We start from the raw sequence: 21,350 nt of genomic DNA, 5'->3' as shown, positions 1-21,350 counted from the left end.
AGTTCTTTTAAGATATTGTGAAAGTCTGACAGATATGGATGTATTTATAATTGTCATGTCTACCTGATGGATTGGTCCTTTTAGTATTATGTTATGTCCTTGTTTGTCTGGTTGTATTCCTTGTCTTGAAGTCTACTTTGTCTAATATTAAGATAGCCACTATAGTTATCTTAAGATTTGTCCTTGGTTGGTACATCATTTCTCATGCTTTCATTTGTAACCTATCCATATGTTTATATTTAAAGGTTTTCTTGTAGACTGCCTGTCATGTGGTCATGGTTTTTCTTTTTCTTTTTCTTTTTTTAAGAGAGACAGGGCCACACATGGTGGCTCACACCTGTAATCCCAGCACTTTGGGAGGCCGAGGCGGGCAGATCACTTGAAGTCAGGCATTTAAGACCAGCCTGGCCAACATGGTGAAACCCTGTCTCTACTAAAAATACAAAAATTAGCCGGACATGGTAACACATGCCTGTAATCCCAGTTACTCGGGAGACTGAGGCAGGAGAATCACTTGAACCCAGGCAGCAGAGGTTGCAGTGAGCTGAAATCGTGCCCCTGAACTCCAGCCTGGGTGACAGAGTGAGACTCTGTCTCAGAAAAAAAAGGAGAGGTACAGGGTCTTACTCTGTCACCCAGGCTGGAGTGCAGTGGCAATCATAGCTCATTTTAACCTTGAACTCCTGGGCTCCTCAGCCTCCAGAATAGCTGGAACTACAAGTGTGAGTCACCATGACAGGCTAATTATTATTACTTTATTTTATTTTTGTAGAGACAGGGTCTCGCTATGTTGTTGCCCAGGCTGGTCTCAATCTCCTGGCCTCAAGCGATCCTCCTGCTTCAGCCTCCCAAAGGGCTGGGACTGTAAGCATGAGCCACCACGCCCAGTCCATTTGGTCATGCTTCTTTCTGACAACGTTTGCTTTTGTATCAGAATGTTTAAATTGTTTAGCTGATTACATTCAGAGTAATTATCAATATAGTTGGGTTTCTGCCACTTTTCTATTTATTTTCTATTTTTTTAAATCTGTATTTTGCTCAGTTTTTCCTCTTCCTGCCTTGTTTTGGATTTTAGTATCCCTTGTCTCTTTTGGTGTATTAGCTATACTCTTTTGCATGTATGCGTATGTTTTATGTGCTTGCTTTGTGTATGCAGTAGGCACTTCTCACAGTTTATCTTCAGATAATATTCTCCCAATTTATATGTGATGTAAGAACAACCTTAAAACAGTGTATTTTCCTAGGTTGGGCGAGGTGGCTCATGCCTGTAATCCCAGCACTTTGGGAGGCTGCTGCTGGCAGATCACTTGACGTCAGGAGTTCCAGACCAGCTGGCCAACATGGTGAAACCCATCTGTACCAAAAAAGAAAAAAAAAATACAAAAATTAGCCCGATGTGGTAACACATGCTACTCAGGAGGCTGAGGCAGGAGAACCACTTGAACCCAGGAGGTAGAGGTTGCAATGAGCCGAGATCCATGCCACTGTACTCCAGCCTGGGCGACAGAGCCAGCCTCCAGTGGAAAACACACACACACACACACACACACACACACACATACACACACACACAGCAACAACAACAACAACAAAAAGTATATTTTCCTTTCACCTCTCCTCTTTGCGTGTTATTTTTTCTACATGTTATAAAGCCTACATTTCATTAATGCTTCTTTATCTTTTATAGAATGTTTTAGAAACAAGATAAACAGCTTTTATATTTGAAAGATTAATCTCATATAATTTTCCTTCTGCCTGGAGAACTTTTTATTTTTAAACATTTCTTTTAGTGCAGGTCTGCAAGCCATAAACCCTCTCAGGTTTTGATTGTATGAAATATCTTTATTTCACCTTCAAGAATCTTTTTGCCGAATGTAAAATTCTGAGTTAACTTTTTTTTGCTTTTTGGTTGGATTGTCTATGCTCTGTTGTGATTTCCTCTGTGCTTCCTGCGATTGAGTTCATTGAGCTTCTTGGATCTGTGGACTTACAGTTTCAACAAACTTGGAAATTTTTCAGTGACTTTTTCTCCAAATGTTGTCTTCCTTCCCCTTTTTTGGGACTTCAGTCACTCCTGTGTTGACTGCACGATGTTCTCCCCTGGGTCACTGAGTCTTTATTAGCCTTTTGGTTTCTACGCTCCTGTATCTTCAAGTTCACTTATCTTTGTTTCAGTAATAACCAAGCCACTATTAAGCCCATCTAGTGAATGTTTCTTTTTCAGATCAAGGGAGTTCTGTTTGCTTCTTTAAATTTCATTTCTCTCCTCATGATAAGGTTTTACTTTGAATTCTTGAGCTGCTTTAAGGTTGTTGTCAGCTGGTTCCATTATCTATGTCATTTCCTGGGCTGTTTTTATTGACTGACTTTTATTATGGGGCACATTTTCCTGCTTTTTGGCACTCCCCGTAATTTTTTTACTGGATGCTGGACATTTGTTGTTGTTTTTTCCCCCCTGTATTTTTTGTAAAGACAGGGTTTTGCTGTGTTGCCCAGACTGGTCTCAAACTCCTGGACTCAAGTGATCCGCCCACCTCAGCCTCCCAAAGTGTTGGGGTTACAGACGTGAGCCACTGCCCTCAGCCAGGATGTTGGGCATTTGGAATGTTGTTGAGTGTCTGGATTTTGTTGTGTTCCTTTAAATACTATTGAAGTATGTTTTGATAGGCAGCTATTGGTGGATTAACTTGATCCTTTTGAGGCTTGTTTTAAAGCTTTATTAGGGCAGACATAAAGTAGCCTTTACGCTATGTCGGGTTTAGCCCTACTGTTAAGGTGTGTTTGTTCTGAGGTCTCTACTGAATGCTCTAGGTGTTTAACAAGATCACGCCACTCTGGCTGGCCACAACTCAAATGTATCTGAGCCTTGTGTGAGTTGTGAAAACAATTCATCTTCTTACTCCTTGGAAATGCTTCTTTGCTCTCTCTTAGAATTTTACCCTGTGCATGCGTAGCTTATGTTCAGCCCTGGGGCGATTTCTAGAACTCTGTTTCTGTGTAGCTTCTTCTGTTCTATAAATTCCATCTACCCTGTCTCTCTAACTCTGCTTTTTCAACATAGTAAGACCGTTATAATTTGTGTGGATTTACCATTTCTCTGCTGTTGTGCAGAAATTCCCTCGGGATACAATACTGGGGCGACTTGAGGGTTTACCTCGTTGTTTCCCTTTTTCTTATGCTGCCTGGTACCCAGGGTCTTAAAATGGTTATTTTATAAACTTTTGCCCAGTTTTCTAGTCGTTTACAAGTGTAAAGCCAGTTCCTCTGTCCTGGCCAGATTTGGAAATCTTGTTATTTATCTCTGATGCAGCGCTGTCTCCTCTGCCAAGGCTGACGTTGGAAATGGTGCTGTTGCTACAAGTTCATTGTTATTCACAGTCATGAAACACCTGTGTGTTGCTTTGTAACATTTCATCTGATGTTATAGACGTATTTCAAGACAATTAAATCTAACCTGCTTACTCTTTATTCCTCATGAATAGGCAGTGTAGCCAATCAAGTATTCCACCCAGTGATGTTTGACAAATGCATTCAGACTCTAAAGAAGAGCTGGCCCCAGGAATCCAACTTGAATCGGAAAAGAAAGAAAGAACAGCCTAAGAGCTCTCAGGCTAACCCCGGGAGGCACAGAAAAAGGGGAAGGCCACCCAGGAAAGAAGAGATTGAGGTAAGAAGTCAGTCGAGTAATGAAACATATATACCAACGCACGATTTGCTTTATTTAAGGATTGACTTTATACTAAACATGGTTTCAGGCATCATGATTATAGGCCAGTGGTCCTAAACCATCATAAGCTATCCAATACTGCTTTGTCTCTTGGGTTTCATATAATTTTTCTTTCTTTCTTACTTTCTTTCTTTTTTCTTTTTCTTTTTGAGACAGAGTCTTGCTGTGTCGCCCAGGTTGGAGTACAGTGGTGCAGTCTCAGCTCACTACAACCTCCGCCTCATGGGTTCAAGTGATTCTCCTGCTGCAGCCTCCCGAGTAGCTGGGGCTACAGGCGTGCACCACCACACCCAGCCAATTTTTGCATTTTTTTGTAGAGATGGGGTTTCACCATGTTGGCCAGGCTGGTCTTGAACTCCTGGCCTCAAGTGATCCACTCACCTTGGCCTCCCGCTGGGGTTAACAGGCATAAGCCACAACACCCAGCCTAATTCCATATTCTTATGTGACACGGTAGAATGATAGAAGTTCATAGACAGCAAAAAATCTGAAAAAAAGGATTCCTCATTGACACAAAACTAGAAACTACTGTGGCGGTCGTCTAGTCCAGTGATTTACTGCTGTGGCCAAGGAGACCTAGAACAGTCATGCGACCTGGTCGAAGTCATACCACCTCAACGTCAGCTCCTGCCTGGAGTTTATCTGGGCTCGGTTTGGGTAAATTGAAAACCATGGAACCAAGTGTTTGGCATTCATTACAGTCACCTGTACATTTCTTCATAATCTAGATGGATGAAATTATAGAAGAACAAGAAGATGAGAACATTTGTTTTTCTGCCCGGGACCTTTCTCAAATTCGAAATGCCATCTTTCACCTTTTAAAGAATTTTTTAAGGCTTCTGCCAAAGTTTTCCTTGAAAGAAAAGCCACAATGTGTACAGAATTGTATAGAGGTAAGTGAAGATTCCAGGAACCTCAGGGCAACTTCAAAGGGTGTAGACTATGGCTAATACTTGATGAGTAGAAAAAATCAGGCCTTTTCTTCATATCTGTTTTCTAGGTCTTTGTTTCATTAACTAATTTTGAGCCAGTTCTTCATGAATGTCATGTTACACAAGCCAGGTGAGCCATTAAATCTTCCAGTGCTACAATTTAAGTATAGTGTACTAATTGTTGCTCCAGCAGAAATGGAAATGCCATTTTGTCCTAATTGGCACACAGGTAGAATTTATTCATTTAAACATGGCTTGTAGGACTAAGAAATATTCCAAGTAAAATCATATCCATTAACTAATATTTTGTCTTTTTTTTTTTTTAGAGACCTTAACCAAGCAAAATACATACCAGAACTGGCTTATTATGGATTGTATTTGCTGTGCTCTCCCGTTCATGGAGAAGAAGATAAGGTAAAGGAGATGAGAACCTAATTTGGTTACTAGTTGAATCGAAGGCACACGAACCATAAGATGGAAATATGTTAAAAGCATTTGATATAATGCCATTTCATTTTACTAGCTCATTTTCATGACCTTATATTATTTGCATAATAAAAAGTATCACTATTTCTGTTTGCTCTCTGTTCTTTATTGCCAACTTTATATCAGAATACTTGGTGCCTGCAGCAAATTATTGTTAGGCTCCAGTTAGAAAAAATGGTTCTGCTGTGAATAAAATGGGAGAAACAGATAAGCTGCTGAACAGTTACTTCTAGTTACTTCTATAGGAATATTTCCCAAATTATTTTAAAAAGTAGAATAGTCAGAGAATTTTCAAGTTTCCCTTGGCAATTCATGTATGCTTCAGTATTTCTATTAGTAGTTGTATTATTTTTGTTGATATTCTACAGAAATTTTGTAGGTTGTCATCCGTGGTTAGCATAGATAACTGGGTTTTGCCTCTAAGTTACCTGAACGTTATCACTACTATAAACTTTGGAGTTAGAGTTAGTTGTGCATTATGGTATTACTAAACTTAGATATCTTAAATAAAACAATAAGATTTTGCAAAAAATGTGTTGGACCAAGGTCATGTGGCTTTTGGTATCTGCGATGCGTTAACTTGCAGAGGCAGTAACGTGGTTAAGAAGATGTTTTTGGGAATACTTGGGAATACTTCGAATTCTGACCCCACCACTTACTAGCTATGGGTTCTTGAATGAGTCATTCACCCTTGCTAAATTGTTAAATTTCACTTGTGGACAAAAAGGACCAAAGTCTTACCTTCCTTATCGAATTGTCACAGGATTAAATGAATTTGAGCATGCCACATGCCGAGCACAATGCCTGTTGTTTAGAAACATTCGGTATTTTATAAGTTTTATATCTTTATCACTTCTGTGTGCTTGAAATATGAATGTGATAACATTTATAGTAATGTTTTTAATTCGCATGCCCTTTTAAATATTTTAAACAATAACATAGGTGGGTAAATTCATCCCTTCAGGTCTACTGTGTCTGTAAAGATGTTTTTTTTTTTTTTTTTTTTTTTTGAGACGCAGTCTCGCTCTGTCACCAGGCTGGAGTGCAGTGGCACGATCTCGGTTCACTGCAACCTTGGCCTCCCGAGTTCAAGCGATTCTCCTGCCTCAGTCCCCCCAGTGGCTGGGACTACAGGTGCTCACCACCACGCCCAGCTAAGTTTTGTATTTTTAGAGATGGGGTTTCACCATGTTGGCCAGGATGGTCTTGATCTCTTGACCTCGTGGTCCACCCTCCTCGGTTTCCCAAAGTGCTGGAATTACAGGCGTGAGCCACCGCACCTGGCCGGTATTTTTTTTTTAATTGTGAAAGTATTGACTTGATGTCAAGCAATGTTGGTTTTTAGCCTTATCTTTAATTATTTGATCTTGGACAGCTCACCTTTGGAGCTTTTTTTAATCATCTGTGAAGTGGAAATTATACATGTCCTGCAAAATTACATCATGGAATTGTTGTAAGGTTTAAAATTAAATGTATATCTATATATATATAGTAAAATCTAGCTATGTAGATGAAAGTGCTTAATGCAATACCTACCACTTGGTTTTCAGTAAATGTTTTACTTATTGGGTGAATAAATTAATTAGTGGCTGTTATATGAGATAATATGTTGGAAAGTGCTTTGTAAACTGGAGGCACAAAGCAGGTGTAAAGTATCATTCTTCTCCTTTTAAATAAGGGAACATTAGTAGCATTCTTTGCCATTTGTAAATGACAGTTAATTCCCTATTTATCCTAAATTCTGGGTTATGATATGCAGAGGGTGGGGAGAGAAACTAGGTATTGTTTTTATCAGACATATTATCTATCAGCCATTCTTTCACACTGTTTACATTGTGCATTTATTGTATACCTGCTCATTGTTTAAGAAATATATCCCTAGTGTTCAGCCAGCAATTATGCCAACCTGACCTACCTTCAGATGGCTTGAAATGGTTTACTACAGTCTGCATCACTATGTCTGAGACCCTTGTGTTCTCGATCCGATCTTAAATTGAATTTTCTTTTCTCTTCTAGGTTATCAGTTGTGTTTTCCATCAAATGCTCAATGTAATATTAATGTTAGAAGTTGGTGAAGGATCCCATCGTGCCCCCCTTGCTGTTACCTCCCAAGTCATCAACTGTAGAAACCAGGCGGTCCAATTTATCAGGTGAAGCACACAAATCATGAATTTTCACCCCGTCAGTCTCCCTCAGTACTCTGGGCCCTGCACTACGATTTCTGATACATGTAGAGTTAAAATTTCTGGCCTGATGGTGGTTTTGGGGGTGAAAACCAAGCACTTCATAGCTAATGTGCTTTCCGTGTCTGGGTCTCTGTTGGTAGGCTCCCAGCTAGGGCGCTGTTAAAGAGATAGGAATCTGCAGAGCATGGGCCAGCGCCAGCCTCCAGCTTGTTTGCACTCAATCTGTGGGTCAGCCTCAGAGAGAGGATGGTGGCCTCTCCTCCTTTCCTTTGTCTGCTTCACTGCAGCCCGTCCACGTCTTTCCCTTTTCTGTTGCTCTCTACTTTGCAGCTCTTTGCTTTTGTTCTTTGCCATTTTCTTCTTCTTTGCACTTTTCTATTCCTTTCCCTCTATAGAAATGACTTGAAGGAAAGGATTGAGTTGCTTTTTACCTCCGTAGCAATAATTGTTAGACTACTTTCCCCTCATGGGTCACTCAGCTTCACTTAAAAGCTCTCATGCCTCAGCTTCATTGGCAAGGACATGTTTGCTGCGTCATTGGCTTTTCCTTCCCTCCTTCACTAATTTTTGGCATGCAGCATGGAGGTGGTGCGGAGACATGGTATGTATGTGCCAGTGTGTGCGTGCCTTAGGTGTGCACAGTATGGAGTTTAGTTGGAGACATGGGGTATGGATGACGTCATCTTGTGACTAAGCAAATGTCTCTCACTAAGGACTTTTTAAAACATTAAGTAACTAAAATGTTTTAAGTGAAAACACTATCATTTTGTTTTTTCCATGAGAGTTTCCCATGTGCCAGTCGCAATAGTCTTCATGTAATGTTACAGATAAACATCACTAAAAATGGATCAAGTCTGGGCATTGTAGAAATTTCTTCTTGAGGCCGGGCGTGGTGGCTCGTGCCTGTAATCCCAGCACTTTGGGAGGCCGAGGTGGGCGGATCACCTGAGGTCAGGAGTTGAAGACCAGCCTGGCCAACATGGTGAAACTCTGTCTCTACTAAAAAATACAGAAACTAGGCGTGGCGGCAGGCACCTGTAATCCCAGCTACTCAGGAGGCTGAGGCAGGAGAAACTCTTGAACCCGGTAGGGGAAGTTGCAGTGACCTGAGATCATACCATTGCACTCCAGCCTGAGCGACAAGAGCAAAACTCCATCTCCAAAAAAAAAAAAAAAAAAGAAATTTCCTATTGGGTTAAAGTTTGGAGAAGTAATGTTACTAATGCATTTCACTGAGCTACCATGAGGTGGTACTGTGTCTTAGTCAATTTTTATATTTATCCCCAAAGGATGTATTTTACATCTTAATATGAAATTTAGTAAGTAGTCAAAAGAATTGTATGAAGATTACATTTTTGTTCTTACCTGATGACTTAGCTACTCTGCAGCAGCTCTCAAAACTGCACGGGAACTACTTAACAGTTTTCTACGATGACATTTTATGTCTTCACTCTTCATTCTACTGAAACCACTCTTACAGTGTGAGGGTAGAGTGTTTTAATAACTAGGATTTCTAAATATAGGAGTAGTGGTTTTTGAGGACAGTCACTGACTGTATTGTGAACAGTAGATGTGTTTTTCTTTTACAAAGCGCCCTTGTGGATGAATTAAAGGAGAGTATATTCCCAGTCGTCCGTATCTTACTGCAGCACATCTGTGCCAAGGTACCGTTTGCCTTAGTAATATTAATAACATGGAAGTATATCACGTGTGAAGATAAATGTGTGTGTGTGTCGGTGGGGGAGGTATGTGTTTCTTGGGAATGAGTCTGCATTGTTACTTAAAGTGGTTTTATTTAATGTTCACTAGATGGTCCCCTAGACAAAAGTGTTCTATAAAAAACAAAATTAAAAAACCAAAAAAAACTTTATTTTGGAAAAATGTTGAACATACACACAGAAACAGGGAAAATAGGATGGTGAACTACCACGTACCCATCACTGACTTCCACAGTTTTGTGTCACTTAAACCCCTACCCCACATCCCCCAACATGTGTATACTGGATTGTGTTTTGAAGCAAATTCCATCATATCCTTTCACAGTAATTCCTTAATATTATCAAACATCCAGTGTTCAAATTTCCATGATGACCTCTTGCATTTTTATAACCATTTAGACAAATGATTCTTAATTTGAACCTTATGAAACCTGGGGATCTAAAAACGCTCTGAAATTGTATACTAAATTTGTATGTGCATTTTTCTGGAGAGATGGTTTATAGATTTCCTTTAGATTAGTTTTCAAGGGTTCTAAAACCTAAAATTTATTAGTCATTTACCTAACATTTAAAGGTCATTGAACTAGTTGTACTCACCGATTTTCAACTTGTATTACAAAATATGTTTCAGCCATCCTGCGGGTGGATATTGGTTGGTCAACTTCTGTTTTTGCTTTTCAGGTGGTAGATAAATCAGAGTATCGTACTTTTGCAGCCCAGTCCCTAGTCCAGCTGCTCAGTAAACTTCCTTGTGGGGAGTACGCTATGTTCATTGCCTGGCTTTACAAATACTCCCGAAGTTCCAAGGTAGGAGATAGCTCTGCATAAAACCTTGGGTCCTTTTTAAACTCTTTTTAAAAGGGTCTCTTTTTCTAGGTCTGAATGAGGAGGGTTCTTTGGTTCTTAACTCCCATCTGATGGCAATTCTTATGATCTTGCTTTACCAGATCCCACACCGGGTTTTTACTCTTGATGTTGTCTTAGCTCTGTTAGAACTGCCTGAAAGAGAGGTGGATAACACCCTCTCCTTGGAGCATCAGAAGTTCTTAAAGCATAAGTTCCTGGTGCAGGAAATTATGTTTGATCGTTGCTTAGACAAGGCACCTACTGTCCGCAGCAAGGCACTGTCCAGCTTTGCACACTGTCTGGAGTTGACTGTTACCAATGCGTCAGAGAGTATTCTGGAGCTCCTGATTAACAGTGAGTATGGCGACTGTCGGGACAGGAAACCGGTCTTGTGCTCCTTGAGAAATAGACTGCAAGGGAATCATTCTTTTCTGTGGCAAAAGTAATAGGTATGGCATGATCTATTTTTACTCTCAAACCCATGTTTAGTACATTTTCTTGCCAAATAACTTTTTAAATAGGCAAGCCTGATACATTTGCGAGGCCTTTTAAAAGTATTTCAGATATTCATATCTGGGAGGTGACATTGGTGGCTGCCTTTACTGTTGCTTTGCATTGGTGGGCATTGGTCGTATTAGGATGAATCTCCATTTCAGTGCATACCCAAGGAGAACGTTACCAGTTGTCAGCAATTTAGAATCTGTCTGCCTTGTCTTTGAGCCTAATTATCTTGATTTTGATTCCTCTGTGGATAGTTACTCAGTTTATGATGCTGACTCCTTCCTTCTTCTCTTTCTTCTTGTTTTTAGGTCCTACGTTTTCAGTAACAGAGAGTCACCCTGGTACCTTACTGAGAAATTCATCAGGTAGTGGATCAATACAGTTTCAAATATTGAATGATTATCTTTTAAAAATTTGTGGAATATTTAAAATGTTTTTCTTACCTCCTTATTTACCTGCTTTAACATCGTACTTTTTTCAGAGAAGTTGAAATTCATTTCAGTAATAACGTTGTAACTTAAATGAGTAATGTGCCCTGCTAATGTTATTAAAAGTATAACACATTTTTAGCTGTGTTATTAAAAGTGTAACACATTTTTAGCTTAATGACTGTAATTTTTTTAAAGCTTTTTTAAATTTTTTTTTTAATTTAAAAAAAAATTTTTTTTTAAAGCTTTTTCCTACCAAAGGCAGACATCTAACCGTTCCGAACCCTCAGGGGAGATCAACGTAGACAGCAGTGGTGAAACAGTTGGATCTGGAGGTATGTCAGATTTTATCACTGTCAGATAGGTAATGCTGCTGGATTTCAGACAACCGTAAGTAGAGTCTAAAACCTTGGATTTTTTTTTTTTTTTTTTTTTTTTCTGATTTATTCACCCCTAAGAGTTGAAACAGCTGGCTGGGCATGGTGACTCATGCCTGTAATCCCATAATCCCAGCACTTTCGGAGGCTGAGGCCGGTGGATCACTTGAGCCCAGGAGTTCAAGACCAGCCTAGGCAACACAGCAAGACCCCATCTCTTAAAAAAATATATAAAAATTAGCTGGACATGGTGGTGTGCACCTGTGGTCCCAGCTACTCAGGAGGCTGAGGTGGGAGGATGGCTTGAGTCCAGGAGTTCCAGGCTACAGTGAGCTGTGATCATACCACTGTACTCCAGCCTGGGCGACAGTCTATTTAAAAAATAAAAAAATGAAAATAACACTGCAGGGCAGTCTGTTTTTTTGTACCAACTTAGTTACTAAATAGCTGCATGATCTAGGGTATGCCTGTCGTTTTCCAGTTGTAACACCCTCCCATCTTTCCCAGACGGCTGTTGGGAAAGTCTGCAGAAACGACATTTAGGACAGTGATTTAAAGAGAGAGAGAGAGACAGATAAGAGAGAGAAAGAGCGTGTACGTAGAGGATTCATTATATCATTGGGTTTATTAATTTATTCAATAATCCTTGATCTGGTCCTTCCCAATGCGTTCCAGGCATTGGAGATGCACAAGTCTGTGAGACAGAGCTCCATCTCTTAAGGAGCAGTGGAGAGACAGGTGCTTGTGCACAGAAGTGTTCTCATATATACACTTGTACACACACACGTATGCGGAACACTGAGGTAGGTGCCGAGATGCACAGAAAGCGCCCTGAGGATGATTACCTTACTGCTTCTATTATTCAGCCTAGAAGGTCAGCGTGAAATAGGTTCGGGAGGCTAGATATTAGCATGTATTACTCAAATTCAGAGCAATAACTGCATTTATAATAAACAGGTTTTCTAAATGTCGTAGGAAAATGTACTCTGGAAAAATGCTGAATGTTTGTGTTGGCGCCAGACTTCGTCTAAACAGGTTATGGATTTACTGTGGTACAGACTTTTTCAAGCAATATCAAGTTGAGGTGATTTAATGGTGCTTAAAAATTATGAAAGTTCGGGGACGCAAAGAGCCCATGTTTCCAGTGTATTGTTCATAAGCTGAAAGGACATATATTGTTGGCATTAATTGTACATTAAAAATTTTGTATAGTCACTTAGATGCCATGCACTTTGCTCTCTTTGCTTTTTTTTAATTAAGGTAGAGTTCTCACACCATAAAATTCACCATTTAAAGTGTATAATTTAATTGTTTTAGTATAGTCACAAGATTGTACAGACTCATTCCAGAACATTTCATCAGCTGAAAAATAAACCCATAGCCATTAGCAGTCACTCCCCATGCCCCCTTCCTCCTACCACTGGCAACCACTAATTTTCTTTCCTTATAAAATTGCCTATTCTGGGCCAGGCACGGTGGCTCACACCAGTAATTCTGGCACATTAGGAGGCCGAGACGGGAAGATCACGAGGTCAGGAGATCGAGACCATCCTGGCGAACATGGTGAAACCCCATCTCTACTAAAATACAAAAAATTAGCTGGGCGTGGTGGCACACGCCTGTAGTCCCAGATACGCAGGAAGCTGAGGCAGGAGAATTGCTTGAACCCAGGAGGTGGAGGTTGCAGTGAGCCGAGATTGCGCCACTGCACTCCAGCCTGTCAACAGAGCAAGACTCTGTCAAAAAAGAAAAAAAAAAAAAATTGCCTATTCTGGACATTCCACATAAATGCACTCATGTACTATGTTGCCTTTTGTGTCTGAGTTCTTTCACCTATAGCATGTTTTCAAGGCTCATTCATGTTATAGCATCTATCAGTACTTCATTCCTTTTTGTGCTGAGTAATAGTCAATTATAAGGATACACCACATTTTGTTTATCCATTCATCAGTTGATGAACATTTGGGTTGTTTTCACTTTTTGGCTATTGTGACTAATGCTGCTGTAAGTATTCTTGTATGAGTTTCTGTATAGATGTGTGGTTTCATTCCCTTTGAGTGTATACCTAGGAGTAGAACTGCTGGGTCATATGGTAACTCCATATTCAACATTTTGAGGAACCACCAAACTTTTTCAAAGTGGCCACACCATTTTACAATCCTGCTAGCAACATATGATAATCCTATTTCTCTGCATTCCTACCAACACTTGCCATGTCTGTCTTTTTTTATTTTAGCCATCTTTGTGGGTATGAAGTGGTATCTACTTGTGGTTTTGATTTACGTTTCCCTAATGGCTAATGAAGTTGAGTAAATTTTCATAGGCTTATTGGCCATATAAATATGTTTTCTTTGGAGAAATGTCTATTCAAGCTCTTTGTCCATTTTTTAATTGGGTTATCTTTTATTTTTGAGTTGAAAGAGTTATTTTTATATATATACACCTTATCAGATATGTGATTTTTTAAAGACTTGTCCCATTCTGTGGATTGTCTTTTCAAATGGTATTCTATGAGGCACAAAACATTTTAATTTTGATGAAGTGCAATTTATCTTTTTCTTTTTTTACTCGTGCTTTTGGTAGCACACAGCTCAGAAATCACTGTGTAATCCAAAGTCACAAAGATTTACTCCTGTGTTTTCTTCTAATGCTTTTATAGTTTTAGCTCTCACATTGAGGTCTTTGATCAATTTTCGCATATGGTGTGATATAGGGGGTCCAGCTTCACTCCTTTGCCTGTGACTATCCAGTTGACATAGCACTGTTTCTTTCAGCCTGTTCCTTCACCTGTGTCTTGGCAGCCTTGTAAAAAAATCACTTGGCTGACTTGTATAAGCTCATGAGCTTATTTGTGTGCTCTATATTCTCTATTAATGAAATTTTATTTCATTATATGTCTGTCTTCATGTTCCACATTGTGTTGATTGCTGTTGTGTTCTAGCGTAGGAGAGGGGAAATAACCTTTTCTTCAGTCCTCATGACTTCTTCTTTGGGATGGATCCCCGTAACAAGACAAACAAGTTTATTAACGTGTCTAGTGAGTGTTATGCAGGAGAGATCTCAATGTAAAGTAACTGAGGGTTTAGAACTCCACTTACATAACACAAAACACCATACCCAAAAAATGCTGGCAGCACAGTACACTGGAGACTCTCTGTTGTCCCCTTTTGATGGTGTGGTTGACGGGGAGCTACTCTCGCTGCCCAGAATCGTGAGAGTGTATCATCCTGCATGTCACTAGCTGGGAAGTGAGCAGAATTCAAAACTCAAAGTATGGTTTGAATGTGCATCGCTGTCACCTTATTGCAAAATCAGAAAATCCTAAGTCAGGGACTGCCTGTATGTGGGAAGAAAATAATGGAGTGAGTTTTGTGAATTGCTCTGGGCTGATAAGGGTCTAGAAACCCTGTGAGTAAAGGAGAATTTATATACTGCCCATAGGAAGAAAAGGGAAAGGATAGACAGAGCTTTTTCTCTGTTTGCTGCTGCTTTTTAATTGTATGCTTTAATTGTCTTCCCAGAAATAATTTTTATGTCAGAGTCATATTTTGGCATTAACATAGTGTCCTGTGATGGTCAGTTTTAAATCAGGAAGTGTGAGTTCTCCTCCTGTCCCTTTGTTCTTTTTTAAAATTAGTTTGGCTATTCTGGGTCCCTTGTATTTCCATATGAATTTTAAGATCAATTGCCAATTTCTGCAAGAAAAAAAAGCCATCTTGGATTTTGATAGGGATTGATCTGTACATCAGTTTGGGGAGTGTTGCCATGTTCGTTTGTTAATTCCTCTAATCGATGAACACCAGATGTCTTTTTATTTCTTTAGGTCTTTAATTTGTTACAGTGATGTTTTGTAGTTTTCAGTGAACAATTGTTGCTGTTTAAATTTTGTCCTAAGTGTTTTTATTCTTTTCAGTAGTATTGCAAATTAAATTGCTCTCTTAATTTCATTTCTGAATTGTTCATTGCCAGTTTTTACAAATTATTTTTGATAATTGATCTTCTGCAACCTTGCCAAACTCATTACAAGCTCTAATGATTGTTTTGTGGATTCCTTAGGATTTTCTTGATGTAAGAACAAGTCATCTGTAAATAGAGGTAGTTCTACTTCTTCCTTTCCAATCTGGATATCTTTCATTTCTTTTTCTTGCCTATTTGTTGACAAGAGTCAAGCTCTGTAAAATATTTGAAGACATGTGTTCTGAGCCAAATGCGAGCAACCATGGCCCGTGACACAGCCCTCAGGAGGTCCTGAGAACACGTGCCCAAGGTGGTTGGCTGCAGCTTGGTTTTATACACTTTAGGGAGGCGTCAGACATCAGTCAAATACATTTAATAGATACATTGGTTTGGTCCCAAAAGGCAGCACAAGGTGGGGAGGGTTTCAGCTGATAGGTAGATTTTAAATTTTTCTTGTTGACAATTGGTTGAGTTTATCTAAAGAACTGGGTTCAACAGGAAAGAATGTCTGGGTTAAGATAAAGGATGGTGGAGACTGAAGTTCATTACTGCAGAGGAAGCCTTCAGATAGTAGGCTTCAGAGAGAATAGATCATAAATGTTTCTTATCAGACTTAAAGTCTGTGTTCCCAGAGGGTGTAATGAGGCATGTCTGACCCCCACGTCCCGTCCTGGCCTGAACCAGCCTTCAGGTTAAATTTTAGAGTGCTCTGGCTGAGGAGGAAGTCCATTCGGATGGTTGGAGAGCCTTAGAATTTTATTTTTGGTTTACAGTCTGTGGAATGATGTTGAAAAGAAGTCAAAGAGCAGGCTTCTTTGTCTTTTTTCTTTACTTAGGGGAAAGCTTTTGGTCTTCACCGCTGAGTACGATGTTAGCTGTGAGGTTTTTAAGATGGCTTTCGTCAATATGAGGAAGTTTTCTTCCATTTCAGGCTTGCTGAGTTTTTATCATGGAAAGGTGCTGGAATTTGCAGATACTTCTCTGCATCTGTTTTGAGATGATTGTGTGGTTTTCTTTGTTCTGTTACCATGCTGTAATTTACATTGATTGATTTTTCACAGGTTGACGATATTTCATTCCTGGGATAGATCCCAAGCATGGTTGTATCTTGCTGGATTTGGTTTGCTGGTATTTTGTTGAGAATTTTGGTGTCATATTCATAAGGAATATTGATCTGTTGTTGTATTAAGCCCTTCTTGCATTGCTATAAAGAAATAACGTGGCCAGGCATGGTGGCTCATGCTTGTAATCCCAGCACTTTGAGAGGCCAAGGTGGGTGGATTACTTGAGGTCAGGAGTTGGAGACCAGCCTGGCCAACATGGTGAAACCCCATCTCTACCCAAAATACAAAAATTAGCTGGGCATGGTGGTGGGTGCCTGTAATCCCAGCTACTTAGGAGGCTGAGGCAGGAGAATCACTTGAACCCGGGAGGTAGAGGTTGCAGTGAGCCAAGATCACGCCACTACACTCCATCCTGGGCAGCAGAGTGAGACTCTGCCTCAAAAAAAAAAAGATGCGAGACTGGGTAATTTATCAGAAAAGAGATTTAATTGGTTCATGGCTCTGCAGGCTGTACAGGAAGTACAGCACTGGCATCTGTTTCTGGGGAGGCCTTAGGAAGCTTAGAATCATGACAGAAGGCCAAAAGGGAACAGGCGTTTCACATGGTAGGAGCAGGAGAAAGAGAGAGAGTCAGGGGGAAGGTGCCACACACTTTTAAATGGCCACATCTCACAAGAACTCACTCATTATTGCTGTCATGAAGACAGCACCAAGCTGCGAGGGATCTGCCCCAGTGATCCAAACACCCCTCCCAGGCCCCACCTCCAGCACTGGGTGTTACAATTCAACATGAGGTTTGGGTGGGACAAATACTCAAACTGTATCAGTTGTTTTCTTGAGATGTTTTGGTTTTGCTATCAGGGTGGTACTCGCCTAAGATGAGCTGGGAAGTGTATTCTTTTCTATGTTTTGAAAGAGTTCATGAAGCATTGTTCATTTTTGCTTTAACATTTGTTAGAATTCTCCAGTAAAAGTGTCTGGTCCTTAGGGAGGTGTGTGTGTGTGTGTGTGTGTGTGTGTGTGTGTGTGTGTGTGTGTGTGTAGACAGTTTTTTTGATTACTAATTTAGTTTCTTTTTCTTTTTCTTTTTTTTTTTTTTTTTTGAGACGGAGTTTCGCTGTTGTTGTCCAGGCTGGAGTGCAATGGCACAGTCTTGGCTCGCTGCAACCTCCACCTCCCGGCTCAAGCAAATCTCCTGCCTCAGCCTCCCAAGTAGCTGGGATTACAGGCACCCACCCCCACACCCAGCAAATTTTTTTGTATTTTTTGTAGAGGTAGGGTTTCAACATGTTGGTCAGGCTGGTCTTGAACTCCTGACCTCAGGTGATCCGCCCACCTCAGCCTCCCAAAGAGCTGGCATTACAGGCGTGAGCCACCGTGCCCAGCCACTAATTTAGTTTCTTTACTCGTTACAGGTATATTCAGATTTTCTATTTCTGTTTGATTCAGTTTCTGTAGTTTGTGTCTTTCTAAAATTTGTCATTCTAAAAATTTGTTTATTTTATGTAGGCTACTTAATTTGTTGGCATAAAATCGTTCATCGTATTCCTTTGTAACCCTTTTTACTTACGTAAGGCTAATAATAGTAATGCCCCTCCTTTCTTGATTTTAGCAATTTCAATTTTCTTTCTTATTTTCTTCGCCAGTCTAGCTAAAGGTGTATTCGTTTTGTTGATCTTATCAAGGAACCTACTTTTAGTTTCATCGATTTTTCTCTATTGTTTTCCATCTTTTATTTTTTAAGCTGCCTTCTTATATATAAGCAGTTCCCGAAGTGTGTTTTGGGAGCCCTCAGGGGTCCTTGAAGTAGAAATGAATGCGTGTTCATTTGCCTTCCACACTCTGATTTTCTCACCAAGGCATATTGGAGTTTTCCAGTGGTCCCATGACTTATCAAATTGCAACAGATTGCAGGTAGAAACAGAGATGAGAATCCTGTTTAATATAAGCCAGATGAGAGATAAGCTGGCTTATATTAAGCCAGACATTTTAAAGTTTGCAAAACTCTAAAACAGTGCCATTCTTTTTTTTAAAATGGGGTCTTGCTGTGTTGCCCAGGCTGGACTCTAACTCCTGGGCTCAGGTGATCCTCTGATCTCAGTCTCCCCAGTAGCTGGGATTATAGGCACATTCCACCACATCCAGCCTTTTCACTATTTTTTGTTTGTTTTGGAAAATATAGTTGTTTTTTAAGAAAAAGTACTAACAGTAACATATCTTGCTATTTTAAAATGAATTAGTAAATATTTTTACAATTCTCAGTTTAAATTTCTGATTCGTATTAAAAGATATAATCTCTTTAGGGTCCTCAGTAATTTTTAAGAATATAAAGAAGCCTCAAGGCTGGGCGTGGTAGCTGACTCCTATAATTTCACTGCTTTGGGAGGCTGAGGTGGGAGGATCACTTGAGGCTAGGAGTTCGAGACCAGCCTGAGCAACACAGAAAGATCCTGTCTCTATAAAAAAATTAAAAAAACAATTAGCATGGTGGCTCATGCCTGTATTCCTAGCTACGCGGGAGGCTGAGGAGAGAGGATTACTTGAGCCCAGGAATTTGAGATTGCAGTGAGCTATGCTTGTACCACTGCACACCACCCTGGGCGACAGAATGAGACCCGTCTCTTATTAAAAAAATGCCTTCAAGTCAAACATTTTAAAGCTGCTGTTATATATTATCTCATCAAATCTTTAAAATAATCCTATGGGTTAGATACTCCTGTTTGTAGCTAAACAAAATGGAAGAGATAAGTAATTCATTCACAATTTTAGAGGTAGGGGTCGAGATTTAAAACCAAATTTTTAATATTCCAAAGTTTATATGCATTACAGTGAATAATTATTCACATTTTCTTCGTTTTCCACACTCTAATTTCTTAGGATTTAAAACAAGCTAGTGAGTCTTTAAGATGAGTGTATTTTCTGGGTATTGTGTGGTGAAATGTTAACTGCTGTGTGACTTTTCTCCGGCTGTGATGACCCTTTGGTATTCCCTCTACAGAAAGATGTGTCATGGCAATGCTGAGAAAGAGGATCAGGGATGAGAAGACCAACGTTAGGAAGTCTGCGCTGCAGGTGCGAGTTTTCTCTGCACTTTTTTTTTTTTTTAAGCACCAAAAACTTGGAAATGCAAAGGAATATCTTTTAAACTCCTAGGCCATATTCATTACTTAATTTGCTTTTCACTGAACTGTTAGTTGACCCTGATCCTGTTATATATGAATCATAGATGAACTGGAAGATTATTTATTTTTAAGCTTTCCTACAGGGTTTCTGATTTTTTTAAGAACCACAAATTTATATCCTTAATTTGTTTAGAATAGGGATTCTTAACCTAGGGACCATGGGTGGATTTTAGTAGGTTCATAAAATTGTTTGTAAATATTTGTTTATATAACGTTTGTTTTTCTCTGAGAGAGGGTCGGATTCTGAAAAATGGGATGTTGTGAGGGGGAGGGTTGGATCCATGACCCCAAAATGTTAAGAACCACAAACTTAAAGGAAGTGTTCCTTTGTTAACAGTTTATCTTTCTGAGGTGCTGCTATGCAGTTATCACTTCATGTTGCGTATATGCCTTCTAGGTATTAGTGAGTGTTTTGAAACACTGTGATGTCTCGGGCATGAAGGAAGACCTGTGGATTCTGCAGGACCAGTGTCGGGACCCTGCAGTGTCTGTCCGGAAGCAGGCCCTCCAGTCTCTTACTGAACTCCTTATGGTGAGAGACAGGACATTATATATGTAATGCATGGTATTTTACATTAAAAGTAATTCCACGCAGTAATTACCTGCTGCTAAATGTTAAGTTGACCTTTAAAAACTCTACTAAGTCCACTGCAGAACTGCACAACGTAAGGGGGGAGGTATCTTGGAAGTATGTGTGATGGAATGTGCTTCCTATTAAACATAATTAGGAAATAATGCTAGAGAATGCCACTTGTTAGCCCTTTCTTCACTTTATTTTATTTATTTATTTATTTATTTTGAGACAGAGTCCTGCTCTGTTTCTCAGGCTTGGAGTGCAGTCGCACTGTCTCAGCTCACTGCAACCTCTGCCTGTCAGGTTCAAGCAACTCTCCCGCCTCAGCCTCCTGAGTAGCTGGGACTACAGGCAGGTGCTGCCATGCCTGGCTAATTTTTGTATTTTTAGTAGAGACAGGGTTTCATTATGTTGGCCAGGCTGGTCTCGAACTCCTGACCTCAGGTGACCCACCTGCCTCAGCCTCCCAAAGTGCTGGGATTACAGGCGTGAGTGACTGCACCCAGCCCTTTTCTTCACTTTAAATCTCACACAGAAAAATAAAATTTAAGATTGATTTGGTTAAGCTAGAGGCCTAGATTAAATTTAGTCAATTAGGGCATAGATAGATGATACTGCCAAAAAAACAGACTCACAAGTACTATATTTAATTTACTTTTGTCAGCTAGTTAGCATTTTAGTCAAAGAATTTTAAAAGCATGTTTATTTCTTTATTTCATGATAGAAGGCATTAAGCAATGCATATTTTGACTTTTTCTGTCAGCATCTATTCTAATTGCTCTTTGGGATATTTATTATTTGCTCTTGATTTTTAATGACCAAAAAAGTACTGATTTACTAGTAGCTACTAGTAAAATAGTGACTTTAATGTATGAGTGTAAAATTTTGGTTTGCACTGATTTACATTAAGCTGGCTTTGCTTTTGTATATTTTTTGAATTTTTTTTTTTTCACTCTATGGTCTCTTTGCAGTTGAATGTGTGATTATTTTTAACATCTCAGAACGTTGATCACAACTTCCCTGGCTTGTATTTAGACCTTCTCATGTCATCATCTTTCACTCCTAAGGCTCAGCCTAGATGCGTGCAGATCCAGAAAGTTTGGCTGCGGGGGGTGGTCCCGGTGGTGATGGACTGTGAGGGCACTGTGCAGGAGAAGGCCCTGGAGTTACTGGACCAGCTGCTGCTGCAGAACATTCGGCATCACAGCCATTTTCACTCTGGGGACGACAGCCAGGTCCTCGCCTGGGCACTTCTTACTCTCCTCACCACCGAAAGCCAGGAACTGTGGTAGGTTAACTGTATGACCTGTGTTCCCTATAGAAGAAGACCGTAAGACTTTGTATTAATAAATTTCTCCTACTGGTCCTTGAA

General features: G+C 39.9%; 1 protein-coding gene across 1 annotated transcript in view; it reads left to right on the top strand.

Moving 5' to 3' along the window:
* Nucleotides 1-21,350, top strand: part of NCAPD3 (non-SMC condensin II complex subunit D3) — a 70,016-nt gene that overhangs the window by 10,651 nt on the left and 38,015 nt on the right. Inside the window, exons 4-16 of the mRNA XM_032167933.2 lie at nucleotides 3,483-3,667; nucleotides 4,456-4,620; nucleotides 4,728-4,789; nucleotides 4,986-5,073; nucleotides 7,162-7,295; nucleotides 8,923-8,995; nucleotides 9,731-9,856; nucleotides 9,997-10,249; nucleotides 10,705-10,761; nucleotides 11,070-11,159; nucleotides 19,221-19,294; nucleotides 19,802-19,936; nucleotides 21,046-21,266. Of these exons, the coding sequence (XP_032023824.1) occupies nucleotides 3,483-3,667; nucleotides 4,456-4,620; nucleotides 4,728-4,789; nucleotides 4,986-5,073; nucleotides 7,162-7,295; nucleotides 8,923-8,995; nucleotides 9,731-9,856; nucleotides 9,997-10,249; nucleotides 10,705-10,761; nucleotides 11,070-11,159; nucleotides 19,221-19,294; nucleotides 19,802-19,936; nucleotides 21,046-21,266 (1,663 nt within the window). The remainder of the gene's footprint in view (nucleotides 1-3,482; nucleotides 3,668-4,455; nucleotides 4,621-4,727; nucleotides 4,790-4,985; nucleotides 5,074-7,161; nucleotides 7,296-8,922; nucleotides 8,996-9,730; nucleotides 9,857-9,996; nucleotides 10,250-10,704; nucleotides 10,762-11,069; nucleotides 11,160-19,220; nucleotides 19,295-19,801; nucleotides 19,937-21,045; nucleotides 21,267-21,350) is intronic.

This window comes from Hylobates moloch, unplaced genomic scaffold, assembly GCF_009828535.3.
Source record: "Hylobates moloch isolate HMO894 unplaced genomic scaffold, HMol_V3 SCAFFOLD_11, whole genome shotgun sequence".
Taxonomy (NCBI): domain Eukaryota; kingdom Metazoa; phylum Chordata; class Mammalia; order Primates; family Hylobatidae; genus Hylobates; species Hylobates moloch.
This window is presented reverse-complemented; position numbering and strand designations above follow the sequence as displayed.